Raw genomic sequence first — 23252 nt, 5'->3', positions numbered from 1 at the left:
TATACCTGCTGTCTGACCGGGCCTGGCAACCGGTCTGACCGCCTGTTCAACTGCGGTCTGACCGCTGGTCGGTCTGACCGACTGGTCAGTGTCGGTCTAACCGTGGTCCTCGAATTAAAACCCGATTTTTGCCAACGTTGTTTGCAAAAGCAATTTCTCTTTCCTTGTTCTGTTTATGGGCAAGTCTAAAACAAAAACCAACCAAATGTCCATCTTTTCCACAAAAAGAACAAGTATACTTCTGACGACAAGTTTGTGAAGTAGATGGTTTTGAAAGTGATGGTTTTGCAACAACAGAAGGTTTTGCATTCACAACATTTGATTTTGAAAAAGATGCATTCAAAGAAGACATGATGCCAGCAGTTTTAAACACAGTGTTCTTAGGCTCAGTTTCAATCAAAATTTCACCTCTCCCAGCAGCACCCAAAACAGTAGGAGGATGTCTAGTATAATAAGCATAAGGATCAAAACCTAAACCATGATTGTGTGTGCTAGCCTTAGATTGATCAAGAATCATGTTGAGGTTTTTTTTACCATCAGAAAATCTTTGCAAAGAACTTTTCAAATAAGAAACCTCCTGAGTAAGAATAGCACAATTTTTGCAAGCATCCAAAATACCTTTTTGTTTTCTACAAGTTGAGCAAGAAAACACCTCATCTTGTTTAACAATTTCTTCCATGTGTTTAACACGCTCTAAAGCATCTTTCAACTTCAACTCATTCAAAACACACTTTGAACAATCTTGAGAAATCAAAACACCATTGTTTTGTTTTGCCTTATTTGCACATGAAGCATTGACCAAAAAACTTGCACAAAAAACAACTTTGTATTTTTTTTTTCAAAACGTTCTTTGTCAAAATCAACTCATCAAAACCACGAGCATGTAAAGCAAATCCAAGAGCAAAAGAAGACTCCAACTTTTTAGACTTTTCAATCTCAAATTCCAATTTCTTCATTAATTTCAGAAAATAAAACTTCACAAGATTGACAATTATCATCATTAGGAATCAAAGATTTTAATCTAGCAATTTTAGCAGTTAGAATCTCAATAGTGTGATCCATCTCATCAAGCACAATAGAACATGTTTGAAGTTTCTTAGCAAATTTATAAGCAGCATATTCTAATTGATCATAACTAAGCTTTTCTTCATTATCATCATCAGATTCGTCAACATCAGAACTTGCATTACGAGCAATAAAAGCTAGATCAACAACTTGCTTACCTTTGCTCTCATCTTCATCTTCCAGTTCATCAAAAACTTTTATGAGTTCTTGAATTAACCACTACATGCAATGCTTCTTCTTCTCTTTCATGTTCTTCTTCTTGTTCACATCATCATCTTTGACTCTACCATCATTTTCCTTCTTGCCTCTCCCAAGCTTAGGACAATGCGAGCGAAGATGATCAAGTGCTCCACACTCAAAACAACGATTCGGTTCTCCTCTTTTCCTGTTCCTAACATTTTTCATAGCTCGAGAAAATTTGTTAGATAACAAAACCAAGTCCTCCTCCTCGAATTGTTCGAGTTGATCATCGAACATGGCATTAAATAAAGCAAGAACAGAAGACTTCGATGAAGAAGCACCAACATCCAAAGAAGTCAAAGACGAAACCAAAGCACTAGACTTAGAATCAACTTTACGAGCAAGAATATTCATCTCATGAGTTTTCAATTTTGTGTAAAGCGAATCCAAAGTCAAAGTAGACATGTTAACAGACTCCTGAATAGATGTAATTTTCATCTCTCAAATAGGCATGTCAAGACCATTCAAAAAGTGACGAGAAATCTCAGATTGTGGATAATTAGCATCATAAGAAGAATCAACAGATCTAAGATCACTCAAAAGTTTATTAAACCTACAAAGATAGTCATCCAAAGCTTCTCCAGGTTTCATCTCAAATTTAATATGCTCCTTTTTGAAAAGATCACGACGAAGTTCTTTAATATTATTTGTTCCTTGATGAAAATTACTCAAAGCAGTCCAAATCTCATGAGCAGTTTGAAGATGAGCAACACGATCATAATCCGAACGAGAAATCCCACTCAAAAGAATATTGCGAGCTTTGCAATTGTGTTCAAACTCAGTTTTTGCAGCATCAGTAATAATAACTTCAAGAATCACATAAGGATGAGAAACTTTCTTCCAAATATCATAATTCTCAGCCATGGCAAAAAACTCTAGATCGATTAAAATCCAGAGAAGCAAACAAGGCTCTAATACCACTTGTAGGATCGAATCACAAGAACTAAGCCAACCAGAGGGGGCTGAATGGTTGGTATACCCAAAAACCCAAACTTTAGCGGAAATAAAACTTATCCTCAAATTCGATGTAGATCGGTCTGACCGAGGTTGATCCGCCGGTCTGACCGCGCTCGTGCCGCCGGTCTGACCGGTGTTGATCACTCGGTCCAACTGCCTGAAGATCGCCTGCCGCGTGTAAAGTCGTCGCCGGTCTGACCGCCTTAGAGCTGCCGATCTGACCGCCGCTTGCCGCCGGTCGGACCGCCGTTGAGTCGCCGGTTAGACCGCTGCACCCGATGAAACACAAATTGAAGAACTCTCAAAGTAGATGACAACTTTATTACTTCTCTCTGTGTTTACAAAGTGCAACAACAGCACTCCTTACAAAAAATCTCGACTAAACTCGAAACCCTAAAACACAACGCTATGAAAAGTGACACAAAAAGAGATTCCGGGAAGCCTCACGCTCCCCCTCTATTTATACATGAGGTAGGCAACCTAAAGCGACGAACCAAACTCATACTAAGAATCCTAAACACCTTAGGAAACCCTCTAGTACAAGAAAGAAACTTTACATAACCAATCGTACCAAATTTGGACTCCTTCCAAATTCGACTCCGCATCCCATACGCACACAGTACCTCCATCGTATGCCATATGGAATCTCCATCAACCACGTGCATCAACTCTAGCCTTAGTATCCTGCATGATATCTGACCACCACGGACATCGTCTTACCACCAAGCCGACTCCCGGTCCATCACCGCAAATACTCTTCCGAGGCATCGAGTCACCTACACATGAAACCAATAAAGAAACCATATTCCGATACCAAGCTATCACCAACTTAACTCATTGTTAGCAAACAACACTATTACATACTTATAGTATCCATCTAGAAGCCATAACCGTGAAACAATCACGAATATCCAAAGAAACAACCCGAAACCGAAACCGACACAGCGTCGGCCGGTCAGACCGCGGGCCGGCCGTTCTGACCGCACACAAAGCATCGGTCTGACCGGCAACCTCCGCCCGGTCGGACCGGTCACATAAAATAACAGTGAATCCAATTATCACCTGAAAATTGATTATCTACAAAACCACTTCGACGATAATCTCCAAATATAAAAACCAATAATCACAGATGCCAATTGTTCATCACAGAATAAGAATCAAAACACACTTTGATCTTAAAGAGAGATCGATCTGTTCCTCAGCTACGCGAACCGTTGCCACAGTAACGACGCGAATTCAACTCAGAATTGATTCGAACACCTGTTGCGGAGGTAATCTCGCGAATTCAATTCTCTGCCGTTGCAAAAGGATCGAGAGAGAGAGAGAGCCGAGACGCAGCGCATGCCACGCCCATGGCCTCGGCACGGCGCGCGCGAGCACACACATGTGGCTATTCGGCCCCCACCTCAACCGGTCAACAGGAAGCCTCCAATAACTCCCTCTTTAAGTTGAGATACTCCACTTTTTAATCTCTAATGTGGTATTATTATCTTTAACATTTTTTATGGGCCCTTGAGATTTTAATAGAAATAAATCGTGCCTGGCCCATTTATTCTAACAATATCATGGCAAGAAAAATATAAATATCTCGGATAGATTAAGAATCAGTACTAAATATATTTTTAGTACCGGTTCTAAAAGTCTAAGTACCAAAAACATCTTTAATTCCGGTTGGTGTTACCAACTGGTACTAAAGATGCATTTTTAATACCGGTTGGTAACACCATCACAGACTAATGCTGGAGAATCTTTAGTCTCTGTTGATATTACCAATAGGTAGTAAAAATGCATTTTTAGTATTGGTTGGTAACCCCAAACCGTAATAAAGATATTTTTGTTACCGGTTGTTGTTATGGATAGGTACTAAGGCCATGTTTAGTTCCCACACAAAAAACTAAACTTTTCACCCTATCACATCGAATGTTTGGACACATGTATGGAGTATTAAATAAAGACAAAAAAACTAAAGAAACAGAATGATTTGACAATGTGGTGCTATAGTAAACATTTGCTAATGACATACTAATTTGGCTTGATAAATTCGTCTCGCAGTTTACAGGCGTAATCTGTAATTTGTTTTGTTATTACTCTATGTTTAATACTTCAGATGTGTATCTGTATATCCGAAGTGACACGCCAAAACTTTTCATCTCGCGAGCTAAACAAGGCCTAAAGATGCCTACAGGGTTAGTTCAATATGGTGGTGAAAACGGGGCAGGTATTTCCCGCCCGCCCGGCCACATTATTTCGGGACAAATTCGGGTACCCGGGACTTTTCATGGATATCAGGTCCGAATACGGGTCTTTTTTTGTGGATACGAGATCGGGTTCGGGAACGTAGTATCCGACAGATACAGATTATCTGGTAAAAAATCCGGGTATTACCTTTTTTTTAGGTAAAAATCCGGGTATTACCCGGATAATTATACGGATATACCCGAATTGTGTTTTTGTGAGGCACTTTTTGGTACTATTTATTGTTTCTACTCTAATGTATTTTACCCTATTTATTTCCTGAGGTCCAAATGGCCTAATATAATTGTATTATGTATATATGGAATTGTTAAATGGTTTTTGTCTATGTGATATATAAGATTGTTGCTTCGTCTTGATATCCGAATAAATATTCGTAACCGATAGTGTACGTATCCATTTTGGTATGTATTTGATCCATATTTTTGTCCGACATTATCTGAGTTTGTATCCGTATTCGGTACTATCCGTGTCTGACCCGATTCCGATTATAAAATATGGGTTAGGATAGTAAGGGTGAGATCCGACCGAACCCGACCCGTTTTCACCCCTAGTTCAAAAAGAAAGCATCTCTATCCACTTGATGTGTGGAGTTGGTGGGATGGTTACGCGCATTAGGGTTGAGGTGAGCGATCTTGAGTTTTAATCCCATCCCACATATATTTGGATTTGGGATGCATGTTGAGTACCGGTTATTTCAATCGGTACTAATCCATTAAATCTCAAATCTGAAGAGATATTCTTTAATAACTTGAACTGTCAAAGGACCTTTAATATCTGTGATACATGCTTGTTTGTCCAAATGTCATTACAATGTTAAACAAAATTTATAGAGATCATCTTGAACAAGCAAGGAGCCAATTCTATAATGGCTTTACTTTGCAACCATCTATCCATCCAAACGATAGTGGCTTGCCTGTTCCCAACTTGTGATTCAACAGCCACATTAAAAAGGTCATGAGACATATGAGCTATCATTATGGGCAGCCCTTGCCAAGCATTGGTGCTATGAGTTTTTTGAAGCCATATTCAACGAATCAAGAGAACCCACCTCATATAGTCCAAATTAAGGATCCCCAAACCAGCATATGTGACAGTTCTTCTCAAGAAACCAAGCAATTACCACCATTGTTTTCTTATTTAGCGAGGTATGCTTCGGGTTTCCATTAGTTTTCATCCCGAGTTAGACATGGAGGAGGACCTGTAGGAGGCATGACCAACCTCTATATTTAGCAAAGGAATAGCAAATGCTCAAATCAGGGAATGCAAAGTTGAATTCATTCAAAATCAATACCGTGCAGGTCATAGGATAGAACGTAATAGAGACGCAAGCCTAGACACAAACGGTACTACAAGTTAACACTAGAAACAACTCAACCACAACTCTGATATATGAAATTAAGCTCAAGATAACAATTGATTTTCTCTTTTCTTTCTTTCTTTCTTTTATTTTATTTTTTTAGTTTTTTGTTTCGCTTTTTGTTTTTCTTTTGTTAGCACATTTTTGCCTCTCCTCTCTTTATTTTGTTTTTTTAGCAAAAACCAATTTAAGGGTCTTAATATAAAATTATAGGGACTCAAATGTAAATATAAAAATTACAGGGACTCAAATGTAAAAGATTAAACCCTAAAATTAGAACTCTAAAATGGAATACTAGTTATGTGGGTTCCGTTTTTCTAAACAGATCCTAAATCCGATATTGAAAAATTTTCATCAAGGTGTCTAGCGACTTGAGAACTTCAAAACAATATGGTAAACAGTAAAACAACCGAACGTACGGTGGGGAGAAGGATTGCACGAGGTGGAGATTGACTCCCGCTTGGCCTTAGTTTGGAAAAGCCCCATTTGAATAACATGAACAAACCAAGCACTTCCTTTTTATCTCTTCTGCGTCGACCACCAAAACAGAAACCAATCGAATCTAGTCTCCTCCTTTCATCTCCTCAGGTGCAACAGCACACACACAACCATGGGACAAGGCACAACAACATGAAGGAAACCCAACTCTATGTAACTCCAAACCTAACTGACAAAAACTTTTGAAAACTAGAAAAATGGAACTTTGGCAGCAAGATGATTCCGTTTTCGAAGTTCCGGACGACAACAAATACATGTTGGTGGCGGCGATAGTGGTACTTAATGTGACCATAACTCGAAACTCTAAATGGACTAAATGCTAAGACCAGCAACACGACATGATGATGCAACACAAAATTCAACAAAGCAAAAAACTAAAAATAAGAACAACACAAAGATTGCTAGGTTATTTGTTTCTTCTTTTGGTTTTTTTCTCCTTACGGGTAGATAAAAATTCACCGATCAACATAACCTCTGATACCACTTGATAAACCCTGAGCTCCACTTGATACACTCACGACTCTGGTTGGTCCGATCTTTTGGTAAGTTGATGATAACTAATACAATTTAGAAGAAACGTTGACGTTGTTGTGTTGCACCTTAGCGACCGATACACCTCTCCGTGGGTTGTTGATCTTGCCGGTGCAGATCAACCTTATTCTTGCAAGCAAATCGAAGAAACAAGAAAAAAATAAGATAAAAGCAATCTAATACACACGATAAGTTGGGGTTCTGAACATGAGGAATTAGGCGGTCTAGCCGACACGCGTAACTACAAAGGTAAAGTAGCAACGACTAGACTTTAATCTAACGAAACCTGAGAAACCCTAAAGGGGTACCTAGCTATTTAAGGAGGTCATAGGATGGCAAAGATATCCCTAGGGTCATGCTCCATCAGGTTGGGGCCCACCCCACTTGGGCTCTACTTCGGTTAGGGTCCCAAACGAAGTTACAAGCCCAAATACCCATTATATGTGATGCAACATCTTATTTCTATGATTGTGGCCGATTGAGATGAAATAAGGAGATGAAGCTAGATCCGTTGCAAAGATAACTCCGAGTGTTTTCCCTCAAGTACTCATGGGCTCAAAATGGAGGTTGTATGCACATTTGGCGGCCATTTGAAATCAGCGTTGTTGTAGGTGGCTAAATTGGTTTGCAGAATTTCCACGGCTTGATTTAGATGTCTTCATGTAGATCAATCATGTGGAAAATGGTTGTATCTTTAGTAGGCATGGTCAAATCAGATGTTGTCAAAGGAACCAAGTAGAAATTAGAAAATGTTGAAGCAACTGAAGGAAACAAAGGGTAGCTTGGAGATCCAATGTTGATTGTGTTGATGACAAGGCCGGAAAGATAAAACCAGGTATGCCCAGATCATGAGAGATAAAGAGTTGGCTTTGTCAATACAAGATGGATACAAGAAAGTGAAATCTACAACCAAGGTCCCAGACAAACAGTGATAGCAGAACAAATAACAGGCTATGAGCAAGCACAAACAGGAAGACCCTGAAGTCTAGGTTTCCCATGCTGTACATGATTCGGAGGAGCTAAGTCAAAACAATGACCTGACAATGGAAGATGGGGAGAAGCTACAATTAGATGTGAGTCAGGAGAAGCTACAATTAGATGTGAGTCAGGAGAAGATACTTTTAGATGTGAGTGAGGAGGTGTTTGACACTTTGACTCCCAAGAATCTGAAGAGATTTTGTCTAAAACAACCGAGTATTAAAAAAAGGCAAGCAAGATGATGAGAAATAGAGAACATAAGAAATCATTTGACCTGCAATTGATAGGAAGGAGGCCAAGAATCCATTCCTCAACAAATGTCAGAATCAAATTCCTTCTCTAGTCAATGCTACAAATTTATCATTTGTAGAGATAGCTAGTTTGATAGGTTTAAATTTAGCTTGGCCTTGTCAATCCAATTGAAATTAATTTGAACCTGATTAAACCCTAAATCTGTCAGAATTAAGTTCTTTGATTGAAAGAGCAGAGTCCCAGTGGTGTCGTGTGTGAAAACAAAAATGAAAGGCCTAGTATGGAATATCAAAGGTATAAAAAATGATAATTGAAAACAAAGTTGATTTTAGTGGCCTTGTCCACTAGTTAATTCAGCGGCGAAGGCGGGATCAGTAGAACGCGACGATCTTTTGCCAACGTCTAGTACCCCTCTTTATTTTACCAGCTATGACACCAGCGAAGAGCTAAACTAGGCCCCTTCGCTAAACTAGGCCCCGGTAACATTGTTGATTGTTCCGTCAAAGCTCAAATGGTTACTATAGAAACAATACTAGCAAGCAGCAAATAGAAAATGAACTAGCACTTGCAATTATACGACGGCCCAATATACATAAATGATTGAGATTTGAGCCCATAAATAAGGCCAGAAGCCACTACTCCACAAATTCCCTGGTTTGCATCATGATATTCCTGATTGTCTTGCATTGGCATTGCACGTCCTGACATCATATTTCATTTTATTTCCAGCATAATGAAAGGCAAAGAATTAGTGGTTTTGATAATCTTTGGTACACTTGGTGTCTTTTACAGATTAATAATGTACATGTTTTAATAATTTTATAGACAGAAGCCGCAATAGGTAAGATGTAACACTACTACAATAGGAGTTGGTTTATTTTAATAATTGTCTCGTATTATGTAGTCCTATATCATTAGTTACAAGCTACATGACATATTTCCAATTTAGTGTTGGATTCCAACCAGCGATATGACTTTTTTCGCAAAAATTTGATAAATTTTGGACGAATTTTGGTCTAATTTTACTGTTTTAAAAATTAAATCTCGAAAACCATTCAAAATTTCACTTGGAATCTACTTTTGCCCCGCGTGGAAACATCAAAATTACTAGGTTTTTGATCTTTTTGATAGAAAACGTAAACCCTGATCAGGACGAGTCTGGACCCCGGTGACTATTTATCCTGGCTTCGCCCCTGAGTTTATTGATACCCATCGGAGGAAGGAACAGTTTTAAGTGCCAATGGTACCTGCCACAAGAGATCAGCAGGCACTAATACAAAAAGGCAAATAAGTGTCGCTACTATAAGTGCTGGCACAACAAAAACCAGCACTCACCTATAATGCCTTCCCTACCCATGCACCCACCTCCACACGCCACATATTTAAAAACCAGCACCTTTATGTCTAAATAAAACCCGGCACCTAAAACCTGTGTCAGAGAAAGGTGCCAGTTCTAGATCTAAAACCGACATCTTTAATCTTCTCCCTCCCACACTAGCTGTTGGTGGGCCCCGCACATAAGTGCTGGTTTTAGGACAGAGGTGCCAGTTTTTTAAAAACTGACACCTATAATAAATTAAAGGTACCGGTTGTTTAAAAAACCGATGCCTTTATAGATCGAGCCGAGCCGGCTGAGCCGACCGGTGGACCCAACCACCACCACCCGGCATCGGATAAGGTCGGCATGGATGCGGATCCTCTGACTTTACATGGTAAAGTCACGGTGGGAGTGTGTGACTTTGGCTCATCTTCACCGTCCAAGTCATCCGACGGGAGGACATCTCCCGCACACTGCTTCCTAGCGATTAATGCTAGTATTTGTTTGATGATTCTACGCAACGATTAATGAATCTAAACAATACTCCCGGTAACTGAAAAAAAAAAATTACTTGTCACTCTATGTGCTAATTAAGTTGTCGATTCCATGTGAAGACTAACTACTGTAATTATCATTATCAAAAAAAATGTACAATCAGTACATGTGATTAGTTTGTTTTAACACCAAATTTTGATATGATTTTTTAGTTGACTCGGTTAATGAAAGAAGCCGATTGGTACACAATTATTAAATTTCTTTTGTTTCACACAATTATTTGCTTAAATTTCTGTTGTTCCATAGTATTCCTAGTATTTATCTGTGTAATTATTTTGTGATGTCATTAATTTGAAACAGGTTAAGTAATTTCAATGTCCTATTTCTTTGTGTGAATACCAACTTAGTATTTCATATCATAACAAATTACAACCTTCATGAATTTTAATCACCAAAATACAAAATAACTTAGCACACAAAGTGGCAGGTAATTTTTAGTTACTGAACTAATATCATCTAGTATTATTTACATTAATCTTTAGGTAGAATCAGGCAATCAGCCATCAGATGGCATTAATGGCCAGGAAGCAGCATCCGCAGGGACTTCCTCCATTGGATGAGTCGGACGGTAGAGATGGTTTGAAAGTCACACTGTGTCTTTACCATGTAAAGTTAGAGGATCCGTGTCCGGTTGGCATCGTCTCCCCTCTCGTATCCTCTCTCTCTCCCTCCTCTCCCGCGCACTGCCGCGGAGGCGGAGGCGGCGACTCGGCGGCTGGAGGGGAGCCCTCCCCTCCGCCAGATCTAGCGGGAGGGGAGGTGGCGACGGGAGGAGGGGGAGGCGGCATCTGCTGCTGTGGGAGGCAGGCGGCGTCTGCAGCGGCCGGAGGGAGGCTACAGCGGGAGGTGGCGGCAGCGGCGGGCGGCGACGGGAGGAGAGGCGGCAACGGCAGGCGGCGCCCTCCCCTCCGCCAGATCTGGCGGGAGGGGAGGTGGCGGCGGCGGCGGCTTGGCGGCGGGAGGTGGCGACGGCACGGCTCGGCGGCGGGAGCGGTGGTGGCGGCGCCCTCGTCCTCTCCATCCGGCTCCTCCTCCTCCTCCTCCTCCTCCTCTCCAATTTATTCTTGATGAATGTGTGTTCTTGATGAATGTGATGTTGATGTGTTTGTTTCTTGATGTGTTTGATTCATGAATTTGAGGAAATTTTGGGAATTGGATCGGCTTGACGGCTCGATGCATTGAGCTGATTTTTTTTTTTGGCTCATGGGCACCTCAAAGGTATCGGTTCCAAAACCGGCAAACAGTGCCGGTTGGGTAAACAGTGCCGCCTCTTGGGTGCCGGTTGGGAAAACCGGCACCGAAGGGGGGTTTCCAACCAGCACCGTTTACAGATTTCTGTAGTAGTGAGGGATCCTAGTCTGTATTGATGATGAAAAAATTACAACTGTATCTACAAAATTTTCTCTCTAACCAGTTTGACTATTCATATAAAATTTGCTTCCATTTCGGAGCGAAAACCTTCACGATATATAGCTTCCAGACCAACCAACGATTATTTTCTTATTATTCCAATCAAATCATGAATATTGTTCCGAGATGTCAGAATTGGTGGAGGAAATGACTCTATTGTCCAAGAGGTTGGAATTGGTTGCAGGAATGACTTTGTAGTTCAAACAGCTGTGGCTTCTAAATTCACTTCAAATTATTAGGTTCAAATGATAGTATCGACAGAAAGTTCAAAATCAGCAATGAGTGTACTGCAGATAACTTAAAGATACAAAATACACTGATCAATAATAAAAACAACACAACACCTTGCCGCTTGCTAATGTAGTTAACTTGTCTGGTCGCATGCATTCTGTTGAGTTCATGCTAGTCACGACTAGCATTAAGGTCTCAGCTAACGAGCAGAGACACCGGCGACGATTCATAGTTGTTAGCAGCATGGATGGTAGCTGGACTTGCAGGATATGGCTCTGCTGCAGGCACATCGCTCCTTCCTTTCAGGTAGTCCACCACCGTCGCCATGTCCGGCCGCTTGTCAGGCTCCGGAAGCACACACAGGAACCCAACCCGGATCACCCGCTCAATCTGCTCCTCACCGAAATCACCCTTCAGCCTCTCGTCTGCCATATCGGCGACTGATTTCCAGTGGCGGAACGAGTCCTGTACCCACTCGACGAGGCTGTTCTTGTTGTTATGGCCATGCTGCAGCATGGTCGGCTGCCGGCCACACGCGATCTCGAGCAGGACCAAACCGAAGCTGTAGACGTCTGAAGCCGCACTTACTATCGACGTCCTGATGCATTCCGGGTCGAGATAGCTCCGTGTACCAATCACGGTTGTCTGCCGGCCTGGGGTCACTTCGTCATGGTTGATTTGTTTCACCAGCCCAAAGTCGCACAGCTTCGCGCAGCTGAGGTTCTCGTCGAGCATCACGTTGCTTGGCTTGATGTCGCGATGCAGGACACATTCGTTACGTGCGGTGTGCAGGTACTGGAGACCATTCGCCATGTCGAGTATTATATTGTACCTGTCACACACAAAATATATAGCATATTTTTACTAAGCAAGAAAGCGGTTCCAAAAAAAAAATCTGGATTAAGCATATAAATACGGGTGTGTTTAGTTTACGCTAAAATTGAAAGTTTGGTTGAAATTGAAACGATGTGATGGAAAAGTTAGAAGTTTGTGTGTAGAAAAGTTTTGATGTGATAGAAAAAATTGAAAGTTTGAAGAAAAAATTTAGAACTAAACTCGGCCGTAGGCATATGACTACTTAGGCATATGAATTAGGCATATGACTACTTCCTGAGCAAAAAACAGGTTCCAAAAAAGATATGAATTAGGCATATGACTACTTAACCCTGATAGCTGCCGTCACGGAAGTGCTAACTGGAATGGGATGTTACGAATTCAGGTGCTTTCGTGATAGCAAGCCATGAGGACAACAATAACGTTATCCATAGTTCTCCGTGAGGACACTATGCCCAACAATTGTGAAATGCATGGTCGTCATCTATCAAGCTAGTTGTGATGTTCTAGCATCTAAAATTTGGGTTTGCAACCCTTATAATGTGAGGTGGACGGTTCTATTCATGATGGGCCAGGCTACACATTCTAAAATTGTTAAATCATTAGCATTACACTTGAAGAGAGGAAGCAGGTAAGAACATCCCTAATATCTTGTTTCATGCTGATGTGCGCCACATGATATTACTATAGAACTTACAGTGATGATAGTTTGATATATTGTTCATATTGCTCACTCTGTTTTTAACTCAAAATACAGTTTTCAATTTTACTCTCGTATATTTTAAAACAAATATCGGTTCATATTAATCGAACTAAACACGCCCACCACTCCTACCCATCAATCACTTCTATAATTACAGTAGATGTGCTTAGTTTGCCATCAATAATTCATTAAACTAAAGTTCCATATACTGTCCTACATCTACTGTAATTAGTACATGTTTGTCATAGTTAAGCTGGAGCAAAATGGTGACAATTAAACGGAAATGACGGGAGTAATTAAGACAATAATCTCGCTGTAGATCGAAAATCTCTATCTTTAGGTTCTATTCTAAGTAGTCTGTGATTTTGCAATGTGCAGTTGTTTATTCTGCAAGATCTTTAATAATCGCTTATTTCTTATTTAAAGCAAAAGCTGGAATGAATTCTACTAACTTAAAAAGGCTTAATTAAAATAATTCCTTAGCAGACGAGACAGGGCATCTATGATCTTCATTACCTTTTCTTCCAGTCTAGCACAACTTCACTTTCCCCCATGCGTTGTGGAGGGTAAAGGTGGTAATCAAGGTTACGGTCCATCAGTTCGTAGACAAGCAAAGGATTGTTACGGTCGTCGCACCAGCCCATCAGGTCCACGATATTCCGATGCTTAAGCTGGGTAACAATGCGTATCTCTGCCACGAATTCCTGCCATGCTGCTTCAGACATCCTCTGAATTTTCTTGACGGCCACAAGAGTCTGAGATGGATCTGACAGGACTCCCCGGTACACAGCACCAAACGCACCCTGGCCCAACTTTCGTTCATCTGAAAAACCATCTGTTGCAGTGCACAATTCCTCGTAGGAGTATGATCTTGGACCAGCTGCAACAAATAGATGCATCATATATATCGTGTGACCATTCTATGTTTCCAGGCAATGGCCCCAAGGGTGTTTGGAAAGGGGCCTAATACACTATTACTTAAGTTAATTATCTAGTTAGTTAAATGATTATCTGTGGAAAAAAATATTGGAGAGGGCCGTCCCCTGTTTCCAGCTTGTGTTTTTTATCTGTAGTATAACGAGTATATCTGTAGTCTATATGTACTAGTTCGGTAGAACGATAAGAACTGTACATACCCAGTGCAACCTTCTTGATGGCTCTATGCCTGACGCAAAGCCAAACAACAACTGAAACGAGGACCACAAAAACGACTGCAGCAACAATGGATCCAATCATCACCGGCCCTGTAGTTAAAACAGTGCATTAAAATTCCAAATCTTATCCAGAGGTCAGGAATAATGAAATACTTTGTGTGGGTGCAACATGAATTATTGTCATAAATTGAAATTTAACAGAATGTACATAAGTATTATGTTACATGCATCAACCATAGTTGACAAAAAATCTCAAGCTGATAAGAAAACAACCAACACTTCCAATCACACGGGGCCTCCCTTAGCTGGCCTCTTGCATGGAATAAAAATGGGATGTAAATTTTTTTTAGTTGTGTGCCAGCCAAGATTCAAACTCAAGAACTATTGTTCTGATACCATATTGATTATCAGTTGTCGCAATTGAACATTAAATATTCCTAAAACATCCTTATTGATCGGAGGTTAGGGAATCACCAATATATATGGCAAAAGTGGTATATATAGATGAGACCCACATAAATAAACTTTAACTATAGCAATTCTCACAATGTATATGGATACAAGGTGACATTAGGAGAAGAGAGAGAAGTAGAGATAGATAATACTATTTATCTCATAGGGGTAGCCCATATGCATATATATATATGGCAACATATCCTATGCACACAGTCCCTCACGTGTACACACGTGCACACCAACTAAAAAATGTCACCAAAAAATCTAGAAAAAATTATACACATACTTTAAATTGTATTACACCTAGGGTTAAAATCTTAACGTCAAATTCATTATATTTTAGCCGTAACAAAAAAAACAAAAAATCTGACAGTTTTAAGGTTGTAATTTTGTCAGAATTTTATCTTTTTTGTTATTCTCTATGTAGAATGAATTTGAAGATGCGACTTTGCACGTAGATGTAATACTATTGAAAGTATATGTATGAATTTTCCTAGAATTTTTTGTGATAATTTTTAGTTGGTGTACACGGTGTGTACACGTGAGGGCCTGTGTGCATAGGATACGCTCCCTATATATATATGGATACCTTTTGCTATCTCCTTTATATGGACTAGTTGTACAATGTTACTAGGTGTCTGAATGGAATAGTTTATCCCCTATGGACTACTTTTGTAGTACATTGTGGATGCCCTTATACCACACAGTTATAGATGTTCTACGGTAGTATTAGTGTATGAAATATACATTGACATTTTTTTTGAAATTTTCAATTAATTTGAAAAGTGGTGATTAAGTATTCAAAAAAAAATTGACAAAATTTGCATCGGATGATGATAGTAATAGAAGGTGAATACATGATTGTCAAAATTCACATTTTTCAAACCGAATACTCATTCAAAAGTTAATTTTCAAAATTGATTGATGCAAAGTTTCAAAAAATATTGAAATATAAATGATTTCGGTGATTTGCCCCTTACTATTTTTCATAACTCAAACAATTCCCACTTAAAAAATTTCTCGCTTTTAATCATTTCAATGAAACAAGTGGTCAACTCTTGGTCAATTACTGGAATGGACATGTAAAGGACTAAAACAAAAAATCTGGGTACTTTTAGTTCAAGCATATATATCTCGGGGTGTAGAAGCGATAGCATGAAATTTTTGGGGGCATGTAGGGAATTTTGTATTTATTTATGGTTGTGCAGCTTGAACTATTGTCATTAATTATTAGAATTTTAATAGAATATGTTGTATAAGGACTAGATGAAAAACTACCTCGTTTTAGGCCAATATTATGCTTTAATTAGCTGTGAAAGTTCAAATAAAAAAGGAATAACTGCAACGTTTGGATAAAAAAAAAATGCTTGTTGACTCAAGTTCTTTTGCCTAGACCTTGGGACGTATGAGAGATGGACATCCTTCCTAGCATTAATTTTGGGGACTGTATTTACGGTGCTCACTGTAACTTGCAAAAATTACATTATAATTTTAATAATTACAATGTAAGTTTGTAGCACACACTATATAAAGATTAGAAGTAATTAATTAACAAGTTGGAAGAGGGGCTTGGCAAGATGGAAACATACTTACATAAGTGGGAGATAGTAATCACAAAAAGAAAATTAAAAGCTGAAATTAAGTAAAAAAATATGGTATTATATCTATCTATCTATCTATTATATACTAAAAGTCCATTAAACTTCCTACAAACGCTCTCAATCCGCCACGTGAGACTCCTAAAAACACTCACAAGTCGCCATGTGGCATCTAACTATCACTTTCCTTTAAACAAGGTGGACCCATTAAATTAAATTTATCAAAAAAGGAAAAACCACGTTCCACCGATTCCATCTTGTACGTGGTACTGGTGCACGTACGTATGTACGTTTGTCCTCAGCCTCACGCTCAACCTCCACTCATATTGTCTCTCTCCTATATTTGTGTTGTATTAGAAAGAATTAAAAACATATTTTATGGTAATAAATAAAACAACTAAAGATGTACTCCCTCCGTTTCACAATGTAAGTCATTCTAGCATTTCCTACATTTATGTTGATGTTAATGAATCTAGATAGATATATATGTTTAGATTCATTAACATTAATATGAATGTGTGAAATGCTAGAATGACTAACATTGTAGAACGGAGGAAGTAAATCATATGACTAATTTTTTTCCATTTAATTTTTATTTGCAATAAGTTTACAATTCCTATACTTCTATAAATGCTCCTAAGATGCCACGTGATGCTCTAATAAATTCGAAAGAATCTATGAAAAATATATTAAAAAGTAAAACATTTATCCATCAATTTACAATTAAATCAATGATCCATTATTTCCAACCATTAAATTAGATATACTAAAGTAATCTCTATGTGCTAAAAACTGTATAATTCTCTACATACGTACATAACTCCTACATAAGTACACAAGAGATATAAAAAGAAAAAAAAAAGAAAGAGTGTGTGTATATTATTCGTCCCATCTGGTAACTCTCTTTTCTTTCCGGCTCTAAGATTTTCCAAAATTGAGGATATATAAATGTAGCAACCACTCTTACCGAGGTGATAAAACATGCTATGCCATGGCGCTGCCTTACACCACTCATTGCTCCACTCTCTTCCCGTTGATTTTCTTGAAAGTATTGTTTTTACCATTGATGTAAAAGGCAATCATATGAACTCATATAAATATGTGCAGATGCACACTATGAGTACACATGCGTACACCCTATCCCTATGTTAGAAAAATATATGTCTAAAAACAGAAAAATATTTTTATGTCATTCTCATCCAAATAGTGTTAACAAATTAGAACTAATTCCAACGCATATTAAACCATATGTACATGCATAGAAGAATTAGATGTATAATACAAGTAAAAACAATCAAAACCGTAAGTTAGCAAAGGATCATCGTGTGAGCAAATATTTTTTATGTGGTCCTTGCCACTGAAGCTTTTAGATAGTTGAATTATCAATCGTGAAATTTTTTTTAAAAACATATGTCTATACTACTAAAATTTACCACTATTGATTAACACCATAAACACATTATGGCTACTCTATAAAAAATCAACTCAAGATGAGAAAACCTTTTTTCATTATCTCCATCTTCTTTCACTCATTCCCTAAACGGTGATAAGCATGGATCTCAACTGGCTACGCTATAGTAAACTATGCAGGAGTATGCATTATTCACTTGAGGTGGTACAAGTTAGAGATTACCGTTGAAAATAGAGTTTAACTGGCCTACTTACCGATAGAATTGTGCTTCACACTTGTCTCGAGAAGCACGACTATATCAATACGAGACCCATGAATTAAGGCATTAGAGAAAAACCGTTAGCGGCTAAAGTCGGCTTCACCCGGTTGTTAGAGGGGCATTCATATATAAGTTTAATAATTTTATCCTATTAATTGGTAGAAGCGATATTTTTAAATATTAATATATAGATTTGGAAACATGTGAGACATGGGCACTTGGGTATGATGTGGAGATTAACTTTTTATGAAATTAATGATATATTGGGTTTATTTTTAGGTATAACTGTAATTCCATCTATTAATATGACACTCATATTTCAAGACAATGATAATAAGAAGTGGTGATTGGCGAATTTACATATAACCGGCACAAAGTAATTTTTTGTTTGGGTATGATAGGAATTCTTATCGTTTACTATATTTAAATCTATGATCTATTTCTTATAGTGAATATAATGAGATAGAGCTTCTTTTAGTATTATTTTTATAGACAATAAATAAATTACCCGCGCATCTGCGCGGGCTTCTTTCCTAGTTTTAAGTAAAAATATACACACACCTCGGATGCAAAGCCTCGCAACACGCGAGACTAAGAAATATATCTCTAGGTACTTCTCCAACCTCAATGATTTATAAATTGAAAACCAGTTGAAATATTTTTAGCTTAAATTTGTCACACCTATACTCTTCTAAGATAAGGCGATAGTGAATTTGCCACTCAACCAACTATATTTTTTTTAGGAAAAAGTCCAAATAACCTCCTAAACTTTGGATGAAAATCCATCTAGCACCAGAAACATTAAAAACAGACATCTAACCCCCTGAACTTTATAAAACCGTTCATATTACCCACTAAGATGGTTTTGGATGGTGGTTTTGTATATTTTAGAAGCTTAAACGAACAACTTTAAATAACTAATGTACATCATCAATTGTAAGTAATCAATTCATACTTATACGGTGATACCATAGCATTATTATGGTGATACCATACCATGCTATGGTATCATCCTAGTTATATACAAATTAGATCTAATGTGTATATCACGTGATAAAACTCATCCAAGTTATATACAAATTAGATAAAAACTACTGTACAAAACCACCTTAGGGGTAATATGAACGATTTTGCAAAGGTTCGGAGGGTTGGATGTCCAGTCTTAAAGTTCAAGATGCTACTTTTATTTAAAGTTTACGGGGGGTATTTGGACCTTCCCCTATTTTATATATTTTTTACCGACTATTTCTTATGTACTTTCGTATTACAACATATTCATTCTACGTACTCTGTCCATTTTTTTATAAAACTGTTGATTTTTATCATGATGTTTCGCCATTCATCTTATTTTTAAAAATATTATTTTTTTTCGAGTTGTTTTATCGTAAAAGAAACTTTTAGTTGACTTATACTATAGTATATTTATATAAAATTTTTAAATATACAAATATTTAATCTTATTCCAAAAGTCATCGGCAAGCAGGAAAGTACATCGTACTGACCGTTGTTCTTCGCAGAATTCACGGATCCAGGACCTGCCAGGGACGACGTCGGTGTACCCGCACTGCCAGTGCTCAGATTGAACGGCACCACCATGAAACTGGTGTTGACGTCGTACCGGACGCGGCAGCTGTAGCTCTTGCGCTCGCCGCGCGCCGTCGCCGGGAACGTGGCCGAGACGTTGGCCGCCAGGGCGTCCAGGCAGCCCTTGCACGCGTCGGGCGGCAGGTCCCAGGTGCACTGCGCCAGCGTGTACGGGTTCGTCTCGCTCACCGCGAACCGCGCCGGCGAGCTCGCCGCCTGCGACGTCACGAATGGCAAGGCGTTCTTCATCACGCTGCTTACACTGTCCCTCCCGGTCAAGATCTCCCCGTCCGAAACGTATGTTATATCTGCATATATACATGCATAATAACGTGTATAATCGTTCAACGGCAGCATGCAACATTTGTATAATATAGAAGAAATTTTACGATACTTGAGAAAATATCTCGGGTTATCTAATAAATTTATATTAAAATTTGATACCTCGAGATTATTATATTTTATACTATACCACCAATCACTTCTTAAATATGATAAAATTACTGAAAATATACTATGCGTAGTTGCGTACTGATATGGGCTGTGCCGAAGAAGCTACTGTCGGAGTAGCGGAGGAGGCACTGGTCGAACATGGCGGAGACCGTGGTGCTGCCGGGGCAACGTTTCACGACGCCTCCCGCGCTGATCCCAGCGGCGACGAGGCAGTCCATGCAGTCGGCGCGGCTGAAGTCGGCGGCGCACATGGCGAGGCCGTACACGGTGGCCGTGCCGTTGCCGACCGTGCCGTTGAAGAAGCCACCGTTCTTGGACACGGTCTCGTTCGGGAGCATGGCGAGCAAGCGGCCAAGGTTGGCGGCGTACGCGCCATCCTGCGTGTAGTTGCCGGCGGCCGTCGAGGTGCACTCCAACGCTTGCAGCACGGGTGCGCCGCCTGCGTCAGCTGCACTCACCAACGAACTGGCAAAACAAAGGAGGCAAACACAGGAGAACAAGCCTAGAGCATGGTAGACGAACGTCGTCAACATGGCTATGGTTAATTAGGCAGCAGCTTTTATGGTTTAATTAGACCTTCTCGTGCTCTTTTGTTAGGTTACGAAATGGCTATATATAGACGCAGCTGCCACAGGACTAGAAAGGTGCCAACAAGTACACCTGTTCAGTACTTCACTGCCAACTACAATTTGATTAGTTGACTGAGAAGTTTCAACCGTTAAGGCTTAACCGTTGACGTCGATTGTTAATTTTCATTTTTGAGCAATGAGGTAGGAGGATTATTGTCTCATCTGTTGATAAAAAAAAACATGGAATACCACGGTGCTTTAATTAGTATATCTGACTCCATTTTGATTTGTTTTTCTTACACTCCTCTTACTATGTACAGACGGCCAGCTAAAACTAGATCCGCCTATCATAAATTTGGATCAAGGATGGAGGCACAAGCCGCCTCTATAAATTTATTGTCATAGACAGCCAATCGCCTGTGAAAATGTATCAGCAGCATTGGTAACTGCCTGTGATAAGGCATACTATCCGTGACAACTACTTAAAGCCAGCCGCCAGCGACAAAGTAGCCGTCTGAAAAAAAATCACCCACTATCACCAGTACAGAAATGCCTATATGCCTACCGGTTCATGACTGTTGGTTTTCAAACAACTATGACACAAGTGGTAGTGATGGCCGGCTACTATGCATGCTTTGCCTTTGCTGAATCAACAATAATATAGCGTTCGTTGCTACTGAATATGAAGATGAAGATAGAACACATAAAACAAGAAAATCATTAGCGCAGGATTAGTTGAAGTTTAATTATTGCAAACTAAAAAAGGATTTATTATCTTAATTAGAAACAAATATGCCCTTAAGGGCATCTACAATGGTTGTCAATAGTGGTCTCTTAGCATTGCTAATTAGAAATACTTGTTGACATGGAAGAAAGAGGAAGAGGAGAGATAAAACTTCGTTGTTATGCATAACAACGGCTTAACAACGATTCTTAATCACTATAATATGGACTCTTAATCACTATAATATGGAAATATGGTTGCATGAGGGTAGAAAAATGGAAAAAATACTAATAAAAGGATTATTTTTGAGTTAATGATTAGAGCTTTTATCGTCTCAACGGTGGTAAAGGCACAGTCTCTAAATAATCTTTTATTGTTTAAGAAACCATACTCATCTCTACCATTGAACATGCCCTAAGTATCTCTACGAATCCAATTGGAAACTGGCAGTAATGAGCATTTGGGGGGGAAATAAGATAAAATGCAATTTAATTGGATATTCCGCCACAAGCTGCACTCACATGCTCAAATTCATTCAGATTGGCTCAAAAAGAATAAACAGATTCACGTACAATAAAGTACAAATACAACTAATTCAAATCCACATAAATATTTATTACCCAATTTACATCCACAATTCATGTCCGCCACCTCCTATGTCCACCATCGATTACGAGAGCGCCCCCTCCTATGTCCACCGCTGCCTGAGTCCTGCAGGCCCATAGCCAGCTAACCTGGCCGGCCACCTAACCTTCCAGATATGAGTGAGAGAAGGGAGAATAGAAAGAGATACTACTGGACAAACCATCTTTCATCGGTCGACCAAATTCTACAATAGTTCCGGTTGCAATAAAAACCAAGACTAAAGATTATCTTTAGTCCCGGTTCAAAAGGTTAGAGCTACTTTTTTATCCTTAGTTCCGGTTAGAACAGCAACCCGGTTCAAAGAACAATAGGCAGTATCAGACCCCCTCTATTATCTTTATTCTCGGTTGGTAACACCAATTGGAACTAAAGATCTATTTCTAGTCCCGGTTGGTAACACCAACCAGGAAAAAAGATCGGCATGCGCGGTGGATAGGACGAGGCGTGCGCGAGATCGAGGAGGAGGAGACGGATCAGTTAATAAGTTCTATCTCCTCCTCCCTCACCTTATCTCCTCCTCCTCTTCACCCCCATCTCTTCCTCTTCCTCCTCTCCTCATTATCTTCCTCCCCTCTCCTCCCCATTCTCAGGTGGCCAGGCGGCGGCGGCGGCGGGGCCCTCATGCGGCGGTGGATCCGGGAGGGGAGGCGGCCAGCCGCCGCAGGATCCGAAGGGGGAGACGGCCGGATGGCAGCCTCGCATGAAGGGCCACGCCCGGCGGCGGCCGGTGCAGAGACCAATGCGGCGGCAGGCGGTGGAGGCCGGCGCTGTTGCATGGATTTTTTTTCTTTTTTCCTTGATATGTGATTTGATCTGTGTTGAATGATTCGATCTATATTGAATGTGTGATTTGATCTGTGTTGTTGTTGTGAATGATTTGGGGATGAACTATTGTGTGAATGATTTGGGGATGAACTATTGTGTGAATGATTTGGGATGAACTATTGCTGTGAATGATTTGGGATGTACTATATTGCTGTGAATGATTTGCTGTGAATGTTTGATCTGAGATGATTTGGGCAAAAAGCAAAAGAACAGTGAAAAAGAAAGAGAGAAGAAAAAAAAGAAAAAAAAACCTCCAGCCAGGACCACATCTTTAGTCCCGGTTGGTAACATCAACCGGTACTAAAGATCGATCTTTAGTCCTGGGTATTTAAACCGGGACTAAAGATAGCGATCTTTAGTTCTGGATTCTTACTCCCGGTTGGAAAACC

At 39.6% G+C, this 23252-nt stretch overlaps 1 protein-coding gene across 1 annotated transcript; it reads right to left on the bottom strand.

Moving 5' to 3' along the window:
• Window positions 1-11843: 11843 nt before the first annotated feature.
• LOC127785784 (cysteine-rich receptor-like protein kinase 14) lies at window positions 11844-20633 on the bottom strand. Its single transcript, XM_052313181.1, has 7 exons — window positions 20180-20633; window positions 19920-19955; window positions 19837-19867; window positions 19566-19627; window positions 14322-14429; window positions 13702-14065; window positions 11844-12480 (listed from the first exon to the last, which is right to left on the bottom strand). Exons 1-7 carry the CDS (start codon window positions 20631-20633, stop codon window positions 11844-11846), a joined length of 1692 nt encoding a protein of 563 aa, XP_052169141.1.
• Between the last annotated feature and the right edge of the window lie 2619 nt (window positions 20634-23252).

Source organism: Oryza glaberrima, chromosome 10 (assembly GCF_000147395.1).
Source record: "Oryza glaberrima chromosome 10, OglaRS2, whole genome shotgun sequence".
NCBI lineage: Eukaryota > Viridiplantae > Streptophyta > Magnoliopsida > Poales > Poaceae > Oryza > Oryza glaberrima.
Note: the sequence above shows the minus strand (reverse complement) of the source record. Positions and strands in the feature narration are given on the sequence as shown.